The sequence below is a fragment of the Coregonus lavaretus genome (genome assembly GCF_964263955.1).
Source record: "Coregonus lavaretus genome assembly, chromosome: 23".
NCBI classification, from domain to species: domain Eukaryota; kingdom Metazoa; phylum Chordata; class Actinopteri; order Salmoniformes; family Salmonidae; genus Coregonus; species Coregonus lavaretus.
The window spans coordinates 26,100,744-26,113,049 of record NC_140010.1 but is presented as its reverse complement, the minus strand read 5'-3'; the positions used below and the strand labels follow the sequence as shown (position 1 = coordinate 26,113,049).

General features: G+C 39.8%; 1 protein-coding gene across 1 annotated transcript in view; it reads left to right on the top strand.

The window, feature by feature from the left end:
- The window catches only part of LOC311098749 (high affinity 3',5'-cyclic-AMP phosphodiesterase 7A-like), a 48,251-nt gene extending 36,993 nt beyond the window's left edge, over positions 1 to 11,258 (top strand). Inside the window, exons 3-13 of the mRNA XM_084139299.1 lie at positions 1,264 to 1,353; positions 2,780 to 2,934; positions 3,052 to 3,115; positions 3,455 to 3,550; positions 3,721 to 3,821; positions 4,126 to 4,257; positions 6,751 to 6,842; positions 9,645 to 9,789; positions 10,045 to 10,141; positions 10,271 to 10,351; positions 10,665 to 11,258. Of these exons, the coding sequence (XP_083995425.1) occupies positions 1,264 to 1,353; positions 2,780 to 2,934; positions 3,052 to 3,115; positions 3,455 to 3,550; positions 3,721 to 3,821; positions 4,126 to 4,257; positions 6,751 to 6,842; positions 9,645 to 9,789; positions 10,045 to 10,141; positions 10,271 to 10,351; positions 10,665 to 10,891 (1,280 nt within the window). The 3' untranslated portion in view covers positions 10,892 to 11,258. The remainder of the gene's footprint in view (positions 1 to 1,263; positions 1,354 to 2,779; positions 2,935 to 3,051; positions 3,116 to 3,454; positions 3,551 to 3,720; positions 3,822 to 4,125; positions 4,258 to 6,750; positions 6,843 to 9,644; positions 9,790 to 10,044; positions 10,142 to 10,270; positions 10,352 to 10,664) is intronic.
- Positions 11,259 to 12,306: the final 1,048 nt, after the last annotated feature.

Below are 12,306 nucleotides of genomic sequence, written 5' to 3'. Positions count from 1 at the left end.
TTCTTAGTCAGTATGGCTAACAGTTCTTTATTTTTGGGGGGGGGGGGGGGGGGTAGATCAGCTTAATATTGCAGATAGAATGTAACTTCCATCAATGTAATTGTCTGCATCACTTCCAATCCCCCATGTTTTATATATATATATATATATATATATATATATATATATATATATATATATATATATATATACACACATACACACCCACATACATACATACATACATACATACATATCCTTTAAAATAATATATATATTCCCCTTTATTACTTTCCAACCCCGCCACCCTTTCCCCACTTGGAGTAAACTAGTGAACAACAACGCCTAGGCCTCTACTTCCAGCCCATACCCACTATCTACATTTTATGGACACAGTCAATTTTACAATAATTACATTCTGTTTGTTCTTTCTCCTGAACTTCTTCTAGTCTCAACCTCTCTGATCATTTTCATGATGTCCATCCGGTTTGCTTCTATATGCCATATCTTTCTAACTGTGCTCCTTCACAAAAGCTCCCAACCTACAACCCATACACTTATTATGGACACAGCGTGCCTACATTATTAGTTATCTTGTTATTGTTTGTCATTAGTTGTTATTAGTCCCATCCATCAATTCCATTCAACACCTCCCATCTATCTTTTAACACCATCTATATAGGATTTCTATTTGCCATATATATTTCAACTGTACTGTGATGTCTTACAAAAGTTCTGAACCTTTCTATTCTCATTGTTTCTACAGATTGTGAATTGAAAATAAACATTGTTGCTAATAGTATTATTATGTTATTGATCGATTGACTATGACTTTTCAGATCACCCAGTAGTGCTATCTGCACAGTTCTTAAGATATTTTAAATCACAGGCGAGGAATGCAAGATGTCTCCCAACTAGATAACTACCTAACTCTATCTAATATAACTGCAGAGTCTGTTTTGATCTAGTCTGAATAGAGAAGCCTGCCTCTTCTCCAGCTCACTGACACCAGTGTGAATACTAATTTGTCACAGCCATGCTTCCTGTTCAGCTGTGTCTGTGTTGCCTCAGCCTTTGTCTCCCAAATGGCACCCTATACCCTATGTAGTGCACTACTTTTTACCAGAGCCATATGGGCCCTGGTCAAAAGTAGTGCACTACATAGGGAATAAGGTGCCATTTGAAACAAACACACCCTCAGTCTCTGCAGGCCCAATGCTTTATTAAATGAAACCCCTCTTTATTGCCAGTACCTTGAGGACCATGTTTTCCCATTCCTTCTAGGAGATGTGAGAGTCAGAAGCAAGGTGGGGTTTGAACCGGAGCGAAGAGGGTCCCATCCCTACTTGTATGTTGATTTCCGAACTTTGCACTGTAAGTATGAACCAAAAACTCTCATTCAATGTGCGACCACCCTTTAAAACCTATTTTATCAATAAAGAAGCTGAACCATTTTGCAACCCATGATTTGTTGCTTGTTGCTCTTATGATTGAAGTAACCCTGTCTGATACATAGACTTATGAACTAAATGGTAGATGTGAAGTGAACACTCAATCCCTAATCTAAATGTTGGCAAGATACACATCCACATACTGTAGTGGGTATAATGGATATGAGACTTAAGTGAGTTCTATTTTTGCTACATTTAAACTGTCATGTGCTTGAATTAATTAAATTAAAGCATTTGATATTATTCACTTGTCAAATTAGATTTTCTGAAAAGGTCTATGAAAAGACCATTGTACAAAGTCTCTCTAACAAATTGATAAATGGAAGCCATCCAGCTGGCTGTCCTATTGACGTGATATGTGTTGTGTTTGCTGACTGTTCAAAACTTTCCAGCAATCAATATTGCATTTTAGAATGTTTTGGGACCATCACCTATTAGACATTAGACATTAGACATTAATTTGTCCTGGCTTTGTCTGTTAATGCCTTGATCTTTCCAAGAGTCTTCTAGAATGCTGGTTTGCTGCTAGAGGCCATTTGAAGCTTGCTAGTCTGCCATGGTTGGTGAGTGTGCGTTGACAATGCAGGACTCAGATTGGTGGGCTGCCAGCTGGCTGGAGAATGGGCTGCTGTGTCAGCAGCATGTCTGCACACTCACACCTCTTTGCACCAGTCACAGTGGTGGGGGTGGCCACGGCATGGCGGGCTCAAATCCTCTCTGTGTTTGTCCTCTGTCAATGCTACTCACTGTTTGAATTGACTTGGGATTCTTTACACTTCCCTCGTCTTTTCAAAAGGTTTCACAGTATACAGGTTAACTCTTTTATGAAATGCATCTGTTGTATATTGAGGTTAGTACAGTACAGTACAGTATCAACCCTAATGTTATTGACTTTTTTTTACGTGTTTTTGACTTTTTCCTGAATGATATGCTGTGCTCTGCTTTTAGTACAGAGAGTGTAGATTAGAGTTGTGTACAGATATGGAGAATGAAATTCTGTAATAGAACTTTGTTTGAAAACCTTTCAGTGTTCTAGAGCTCCAAAAGCCAACAGACAAATGGTGTTTGTTTTTTAAAAATCATAACAATATTGCATGTGAAGTAGCTAGCTAGCTAACTGCAACTTGAAATACTACTTAGCTATGGAAAAGAAAGGTAGTAAGTGAACTTCTGGCGGTTGTGGAGATGGACATCTCTTGAAAGCTACTTGAAAAATAATGCAACAAAGCATCATGTTACTCTTACCTGTAAATGAATTAAGTTGTTAGCTATATAAACTTGGCTTAGCTTTAGAGCAAAGTGAGTACATTTCAACCATAGCTAATCATCCTGTGCTTTTGTTTCCACAGCCCGACCCCAGTCTGCGGGGCCTGTGTCTGCTAGGAATGTCCGCAGGCAGCTGAGCTTTCAGAGGTACCTCCACTCGTCACAGTTCATCCGCGGTATCCCAGCCTCCAACTCTCTAGGCTACATCCTTGACGATGACTACACAGGTCAAGCCAAGGTCAGTGGCAATCTATCCAGCAACAGTCTTTCCTAAATATGTAAGTATTATAGTATCACTGAGTAATAATTGGTCAGGTGATAATTGTAACCCAATATATTTCTTCATGTGTTTCAGTTAATGCTGGAGAAGGTTGGAAACTGGAACTTTGACATGTTCCTTTTTGACAGACTTACAAACGGTAAGGTGTTTTCCTAGGTGATTGTTGCCCTCTGCTGTTTGAGAATTACAAATGCAATGCATGCCTGCTTTATTTTCTGACCCTGACACATATTGCTCTCTATTTTCATTTGGAAAATGTTCAATCACATAATAGTTTTCTATAAATGCGGATGGAGAATGACGTGATGTTTTTGTGGATGGCGTTTTGCTAGTCAGACTAATTAGATGTGGTTGGAGTTCAGCTTTAGATTAAGGAGTAGGACTATTACATTGTGTGTCCCTTTCCTTGTCTGTTATTACAAACTGTAGTGTTATTATGCATTTGTTGATTCATTGTTTCTGTTCTGCTTACTTACAGGGAACAGCCTCGTCAACCTGACTTTTCACTTATTCAACAGTTATGGGTTAATTGAGCTCTTCCAGTTGGACATGGTTAAACTTAGAAGATTTTTAGGTATTGAAATACATACATTTGAAATGATTAAATACACCATATTGCACTGGGACATGGGTTTATTTAAACCCAATATTGTCTACTTGAATGAAGTGGTGATGCATAGTTGAAACTCTACAAATGAAATGAATACCCAATGTGTTTGTTTTTGTGGTTGTTGTTGTTATTAGTCATGATTCAAGAGGACTACCGCAGCCAGAACCCCTACCACAATGCAGTCCATGCTGCAGACGTGACTCAGGCCATGTATTGTTACCTGCAGGAGCCCAAGGTGAGAGGAAATTACACTGTTTACCACTAACAATTTACTCATCTACAACTGAAAAGGTCATTCAAATATATCAATACTCTAAGCTTTTCAAATGTCTTTGAAAATGTGTTTATTTGTTTGTAATGTTTTGTGATTTATTTTGTAGAAGGATGTGTAGATTTTTGTAAGACATTTGAGCTTGTATCCTTCAAAATTTGTGGACAAAACAAATAAAATAAAAAATCTACAAGTACACCTGGAGAAGTTTGTTCCAACTGTAACTATTCATGAGGAGTCTGATGAGGAGGGTTCTGTGTGTTTGCAGCTTGCTGAGACGCTGACTTCCTGTGATCTCCTGCTGGGTCTGCTGGCTGCTGCCACCCATGATTTGGACCATCCAGGCGTCAACCAGCCTTTCCTCATCAAAACAAACCATTATCTAGCAGCACTGTACAAGGTAAGGCCCTATACTGGAAATAGCCCATGGGCTCAATGCTGATGAAAAAAAAAATCCAAACTGGGATCAACAACGTACTACTCTACTTTCTCTACTAGGGCTGTCCCCAACTAAAAACAATTGATTGGTCGAAATGTTTAAACCTATTTTTCCATATATAGACAGACACACGCTGTGTTTGAATAAAACCAACTACATATGCACTGAGCTTGTCTGAAGCTTTAAGCACACTGTTTGATTAAATAATTAAAACATACAAATGACTCAAGGAAGAGCCCGATGGTCACGCTGTGTTAAAAAACGAGTGCACGTTGTCTTGCTCTCCTCCCTACTGCAGCGAAAAGGCAGCACAGTAAGTGTTTATTGCGCTGTCTGTGCTGAAGCTGCAAGATCATTTCAGCCATTTAGTTTCTGACTGAAAAGTTCTGTTACCGAAACATTCCCTATTCCCTCCACCCTTGCTCTCTTTACGTGAAACAAGCATCGCATGCATGTGACCAATAGGGCCTGACCTATAGCCTATCCTAATCACATCAATAAATTGCTTATAACAAACTCCGAACACAGTAATGTCGACAGCAAAATGGATGCGGAGGACGTGAAAAAGAAACTCTAAATGGGCAAATGTTTACTGGTTGTTCAGGAGGGAAAGGGGAAGTCAGATCTGTGGTAGACATTTGACATAGTTGTGGAAACTACTGGAGATCAAGAAAAAGGAAGGTATAGGAGCAAGCGTTGTGTGAGTGTTATGTGTGCCAAACAGTTGCTGTTAGATTACAATATTTTTTCTGACCATTTGGAACATTGTTAACAACACTAAATAAATAAGTGTACCAGAGAGTCTGTGCTAACGCAATTTTTTTATATATATAAAGCCTTTATTACAGCAGAGTATGCATTCGTGAATTGCGGTTTATTTATTGTTTAGGCTAATTATTAAAACAATTAAATGATTGATTTGCATTTCAAAGCATGAATGTCTCGTATGCTGTGTGATGGCATGAACAAATAAATTATTGATTGATTGATACAGTAGCCTGTATATTGAAAGTAAGTTACGATATTAAGACTAAACAGGACGCGCTCTTAGGCCTACAGCTAGATGGTGGTTATACAAGGCTACTATACAAAGGCTACTAATGATAACGACATTACTTATTATTATAATGTCATAATAATAATTGTAATAATAACAATAAGAAGGAGATCAAGAAAAAGGAGGGTATAGGAGCGAGAGCTGCGTGCATATTATGTGTGACAAACAGGTGCTGTTAGATTACAATATTATTTTTCTGCCTGTTTGGAACAGTAATACCAATAAGTAATACCGGTCTGTTCTAACCAAAAAAAATTGTAAAGCTTTTATTACAGCATAGCAAAGATAAAAAAACAGCCAAATCTGTGAAATTGCTTTATCCGACATTTTGCCATTGCATGAGGCTTGGTGTTCATGGAATCAGTATGCTATTAAACAAACACTCAAACAGGCAACAGAAGCAAGATCTGTCTTATTTCTGTAGATATACATTACCAGTCAAAGGTTTGGACACACCTACTCATTCCAGGGTTTTTCTTTATTTTTACTATTTTCTACATTGTAGAATAATAGTGAAGACATCAAAACTATGAAATAACACATATGGAATCATGTAGTAATCAAAAAAGTGTTAAACAAATCAAAATATATTTTATATTTGAGATTCTTCAAAGTAGCCACCCTTTGCCTTGATAAATATGACAGCTTTGCACACTCTTGGTATTCTTTCAACCAGGTAGTCACCTGGAATGCATTTCCAACAGTCTTGAAGGTGTTCCCACATATGCTGAGCACTTGTTGGCTGCTTTTGTGTTTTGTGCTTGTGCACATAATTACATTACCCGACCACCCCCAGTAAAACTAATCCCGTTCGAATAGGGCTTAAGACAAGGGCTGTTTCCTCGTCTCTGCTGCTGGAGCCCCTGCTGCATTGTTCTCAATCCCAATATGCTAGTTAATTTTGCTATTATGCACATATCAACATAGGGAAAGGCGCCAATTCTACGGCGCACTGAAGATTATGTTTCAGAACTGTGGACAGCGACCATATCCAACGCGGGAGAAAGTGCATTTGTTATAAAATATGAGATTTAGATTGCACCATTATTTTTACATAATATAACGATATATAATTTCAGTATCACGTCTGAGACAGATGTGAATCAGACAGGTGTCTTGTGCACCAGGAAAAAATGCATTAATTGCGACTGCTCGACTAAAGAAATCTCGGTCGAACATCAGCCTATCGACCAAACAATCGACCAGGGGGTCAGCCCTATTCTCTACTCATTATTTGAGTCTCTTTGATGGATAAAATGCTGATATAGTTGTCCATAAAATGTTGAATGACTTTAAAATTCATGTTAATGGCTGGCATCAGACATCAACTAGCCCATGTACAATATAATGATCTCTTTAATACTCTAAGTATTTTTTGGTTGTGTTTGCCATTGTAGAATATCTCTGTTTTGGAGAATCACCACTGGAAGTCTGCTGTGGGCCTGCTCCGAGAGTCAGCACTCTTGTCCCACCTTCCCACTGAGGACAGGTCAGTTTACAGACAGAGCACCTACTATAACAACTTTATTTGTCCCTTTAGGGCAATTCTAACAGGACAATATGGAAAAAGTCAAGGGGTCTGAATACTTTCCGAAGGCACTGTATATAGCGCCTGTAGGAGAGACCTGTAGGAGAGACGTTTTTGTTTTGTTACTGGAGACAGAGAATGACAGGACATCCTCTGTGCCTCTGAATTGTGTTTCCTCTAATCTGGTGTTTTATTGCATGCCATGAACCATTTTTGATTGGATTAGGATCGTTATGTAATGTGTTTGATTTGGTTTTAACAGATGTATGCGATTACTGCTTGCATAGACTTAGTGTTGTGTTCGGAACTTCTTGCAGCAGTTAATTTGCCACAACTTTGTAGAAAAATATGAATTGGTTAAAGCCCTTGGAGTTTTTCATCTTGTTTTCTTTAACTTTATTACATTTATTTTATCTAGGGAGCTACAGTATATTAGTGAAGAGCTAGGGTTCTTTCCAAAGTATAATTTCATCCATTCATTAGGCATAACCCATGTTACAGTGGGGAGAACAAGTATTTGATACACTGCCGATTTTGCAGGTTTTCCTACTGGCAAAGCATGTAGAGGTCTGTAATTTTTATCATAGGTACACTTCAACTGTGAGAGACGGAATCTAAAACAAAAATCCAGAAAATCACATTGTATGATTTTTAAGTAATTAATTTGCATTTTATTGCATGACATAAGTATTTGATACATCAGAAAAGCAGAACTTAATATTTGGTACAGAAACCTTTGTTTGCAATTACAGAGATCATACGTTTCCTGTAGGTCTTGACCAGGTTCGCACACACTGCAGCAGGGATTTTGGCCCACTCCTCCATACAGACCTTCTCCAGATCCTTCAGGTTTCGGGGCTGTCGCTGGGCAATATCGACTTTCAGCTCCCTCCAAAGATTTTCTATTGGGTTCAGGTCTGGAGACTGGCTAGGCCACTCCAGGACCTTGAGATGCTTCTTACGGAGCCACTCCTTAGTTGCCCTGGCTGTGTGTTTCGGGTCGTTGTCATGCTGGAAGACCCAGCCACGACCCATCTTCAATGCTCTTACTGAGGGAAGGAGGTTGTTGGCCAAGATCTCGCGATACATGGCCCCATCCATCCTCCCCTCAATACGGTGCAGTCGTCCTGTCCCCTTTGCAGAAAAGCATCCCCAAAGAATGATGTTTCCACCTCCATGCTTCACGGTTGGGATGGTGTTCTTGGGGTTGTACTCATCCTTCTTCTTCCTCCAAACACGGCGAGTGGAGTTTAGACCAAAAAGCTCTATTTTTGTCTCATCAGACCACATGACCTTCTCCCATTCCTCCTCTGGATCATCCAGATGGTCATTGGCAAACTTCAGACGGGCCTGGACATGTGCTGGCTTGAGCATGGGGACCTTGCGTGCGCTGCAGGATTTTAATCCATGACGGCGTAGTGTGTTACTAATGGTTTTCTTTGAGACTGTGGTCCCAGCTCTCTTCAGGTCATTGACCAGGTCCCGCCGTGTAGTTCTGGGCTGATCCCTCACCTTCCTCATGATCATTGATGCCCCGCGAGGTGAGATCTTGCATGGAGCCCCAGACCGAGGGTGATTGACCGTCATCTTGAACTTCTTCCATTTTCTAATAATTGCGCCAACAGTTGTTGCCTTCTCACCAAGCTGCTTGCCTATTGTCCTGTAGCCCATCCCAGCCTTGTGCAGGTCTACAATTTTATCCCTGATGTCCTTACACAGCTCTCTGGTCTTGGCCATTGTGGAGAGGTTGGAGTCTGTTTGATTGAGTGTGTGGACAGGTGTCTTTTATACAGGTAACGAGTTCAAACAGGTGCAGTTAATACAGGTAATGAGTGGAGAACAGGAGGGCTTCTTAAAGAAAAACTAACAGGTCTGTGAGAGACGGAATTCTTACTGGTTGGTAGGTGATCAAATACTTATGTCGTGCAATAAAATGCAAATGAATTACTTAAAAATCATACAATGTGATTTTCTGGTAAGAGCATTGAAGATGGGTCGTGGCTGGGTCTTACAGCATGACAACGACCCGAAACACACAGCCAGGGCAACTAAGGAGTGGCTCCGTAAGAAGCATCTCAAGGTCCTGGAGTGGCCTAGCCAGTCTCCAGACCTGAACCCAATAGAAAATCTTTGGACGGAGCTGAATGTCCGTATTGCCCAGCGACAGCCCCGAAACCTGAAGGATCTGGAGAAGGTCTGTATGAAGGAGTGGGCCAAAATCCCTGCTGCAGTGTGTGCAAACCTGGTCAAGACCTACAGGAAACGTATGATCTCTGTAATTGCAAACAAAGGTTTCTGTATCAAATATTAAGTTCTGCTTTTCTGATGGATCAAATACTTATGTCATGCAATAAAATGCAAATTAATTACTTAAAAATCATACAATGTGATTTTCTGGAATACATTTTTAGATTCCGTCTCTCACAGTTGAAGTGTACCTATGATAAAAATTACAGACCTCTACATGCTTTGTAAGTAGGAAAACCTGCAAAATCGGCAGTGTATCAAATACTTGTTCTCCCCACTGTAGCTGTCAGATCTAGTCTATATTTAACTACATTTACATCCACTAAGACATTTAGTTGATGAAATACTAACTATGGAGTCCCCAGATTTAGCTAATTTAAATGTATCTTCAGACTTAAGTGTAATCACCCATTGCCATTGGAACATTGCAGTAAAAAAGGGCTTTATGTTTATGAAAATGACTCTACTTCATTAGTATGTACTAATGAATATTGATTGGATGCTGTTGTCTTTTAGATTGAACATGGAGGAGCGGCTTGGATCCCTGATTCTGGCCACGGACATCAGCAGGCAGAATAACTATCTGTCAGAGTTCAGGACGCACTTGGACAAGAGAGACCTCTGCCTCACTAGTGGAGGACATCGACACTTTATCCTTCAGGTGAGCAATGGGTACCACCTAACAAAAATAGCATTAATGACTGTATTATCCATCGCCCTTTTCCACTTTTGTGGCATTAAGAGATCATCATCTCAGAGGCAATGAAGTGTTGCAAAATGTGCTGCTTGAAACAGTAAAAGTGAATCATCCGTGCGGTTGAGGCTGATGGAGGAAAGAGAGCGAGCGAGACATACTGAGCGATATGTTGTCCTTTTCCTGAGTCTCCGCTCTGTTTTCCCCATTGACCCTGTAAAGATAGCTCTGAAGTGTGCGGACATCTGCAACCCCTGCCGACCGTGGAAACTCAGCAAACAGTGGAGCGAGAAAGTGACAGAGGAGTTCTTCCACCAAGGTACTATATCATGAAACCCTGTACTGGGCTAATCCCTTTTAATCTTAGTCCAGGTGTTTATTAAGAGTGCACACAAGCGTGACAGTATGGTTTATATAATGAGTATTAACCAATCCTTCTTTTCATCAGGTGACATTGAGAGGAAACATAGTCTTGATGTAACCCCACTCTGTGACAGGCAATCCAACTCGGTTGCCAATATACAGATTGGTAAGGTTACCCCTCTTAATCTAAGTCCGCTATAAGCATATGATTAATTGATATTTTATTATGATTTGGTGTCCTGTCCAGGGGATGTACATCAAGCTGCCTCACGCTACAGAAACAATAGATACTCCTGCCCTCTGGGTCATTCTGGTTCAGACAAGGCTACTTACTGTACTTGTAATGATTTAAAATGTGCTCCTACTTAATATTTGTACATTTGCTTGTGGTTGTGTTTTTCTCCTCCTGACCTTAGCAGCATTGTGTGATTTATTAGTCAGAACTTGCTCTGAATGAGAGATGTCTTCGTCTCCTGCAGGCTTCATGACGTACGTGGTGGAGCCTCTGTTTGTGGAATGGTCACGCTTCTCTGACACACGGCTGTCCCAGACCATGATGGGCCACCTGAGCCTGAACAAGCAAGGCTGGAAGGAGGGTAGGGACAAGCAGGAGGCTAGTGCTAGTAGGGCCTCAGAGGAACAGAGGTCTTCTGCTGCCAAGGACTCAAACTCCAAAGAATTACCTCAGGGAAGCAAACGGTCATGACACACCAAGAGAGTGAAGTGTCAGGAAGTTAAGAGAATCTCCACATAGGACAGAAACTACATTACCCATCACTCCCTGTACCACGGCACCTCAGCCACATGCTCCCCATCTAGGTTAACCACTGTTTTTGTTTTTCACATAATTTAACTTAATTTATTGAATTTGGACCCTTTACTTTAACAACATAGAGCAATACATAGATACCTCATGTTGCTTCTGCTGTATTTTGTTTTTTTATTTCATATTTTATTTATTTTTACTGTAGTTTTGCTCTGACATCACTAATTTGACAATCCACCCTTTGAATGGAGACCTGAAGGGAATGTTTTCAAAAAGACCCTTCTGATTAAAGTGCCATTTGCAAACATTTTGTTTTAATGTTTTTAAAGTGAGAAAGTGAGGAAACCTTCTATTCAGAGAGAGGTTCATGTTGAGTGATTGAGACAAACTTCTGTGGGTTTCTGCATTTCAGACTAAAAGTAATACTTCCTCGTACAATAAATAATGTGAAGAGCCCACTTCAATGCTGCCTCTGAAGACTGTTTACAAGCATCTACTTTGTGTTGTATTTTACAAATTAAACATTGGTTCTGTAAAATAAAAAAGTACATACTGTATGTGAATAACCACTCACATGATATAATTGTCCTGTTGACAACATACTGAACAAACATCTGATTGCAGATCAACACACCAAATGCCCTGAAAGGACTGTTTTGGTCCGTTTGTTGCTCCTTGCACTGTGAACTATAACATGTTTTATGACCCAAGACTCAGAGACTAATTGTGTGAAAAAAGTATATTTGATGTGGTATGAAATCAATTTCTTTCTTTACCTGTATGGTGTTGGGGATTTAACCATAGCCTGATGTTTTGTAAGGGGGAAAGGGGGCATGCATGTGGCCTTAACCACAGAAATAGAATCTAGATTCTATTTCTATGGCCTTAACATTCTTTCAACACTTGAATAACCACTCTTCCATACTAGTAACAGATGACCAGAGTTATAAGGAATAAACAGCAAGACTACTTATTAAGAGAAATTAGGAGGTTGAAATTAGGAGGTCTGCCTCTGGTAGATCTGCGCCATGACATACAATGTTATTTTAGAGAGTTGAAGCCCTTTCTAGAATGCAAACAGGCAACTTTTAAGACTGGTAACAGATACTTTAAGCTATGCACAAAACTAAGTGACCAAACCAGTTGTTTTTTAATAAGGTGGATCATGTATTCTCAATGCATTGTCTGACTGTTTGCCTCTGGTGTGGAAGGAAAGTACTAGGCATTAGTAGATTGGACAGTGACTCAGTCAAGATAAAACATTCCATATTTAATTTATTTTTGGTATTGTTTTTTGATTCTATACACAAGGCACGATCGTGTCTCTGGTTGGACTTTCAGTATATTGAATGAAA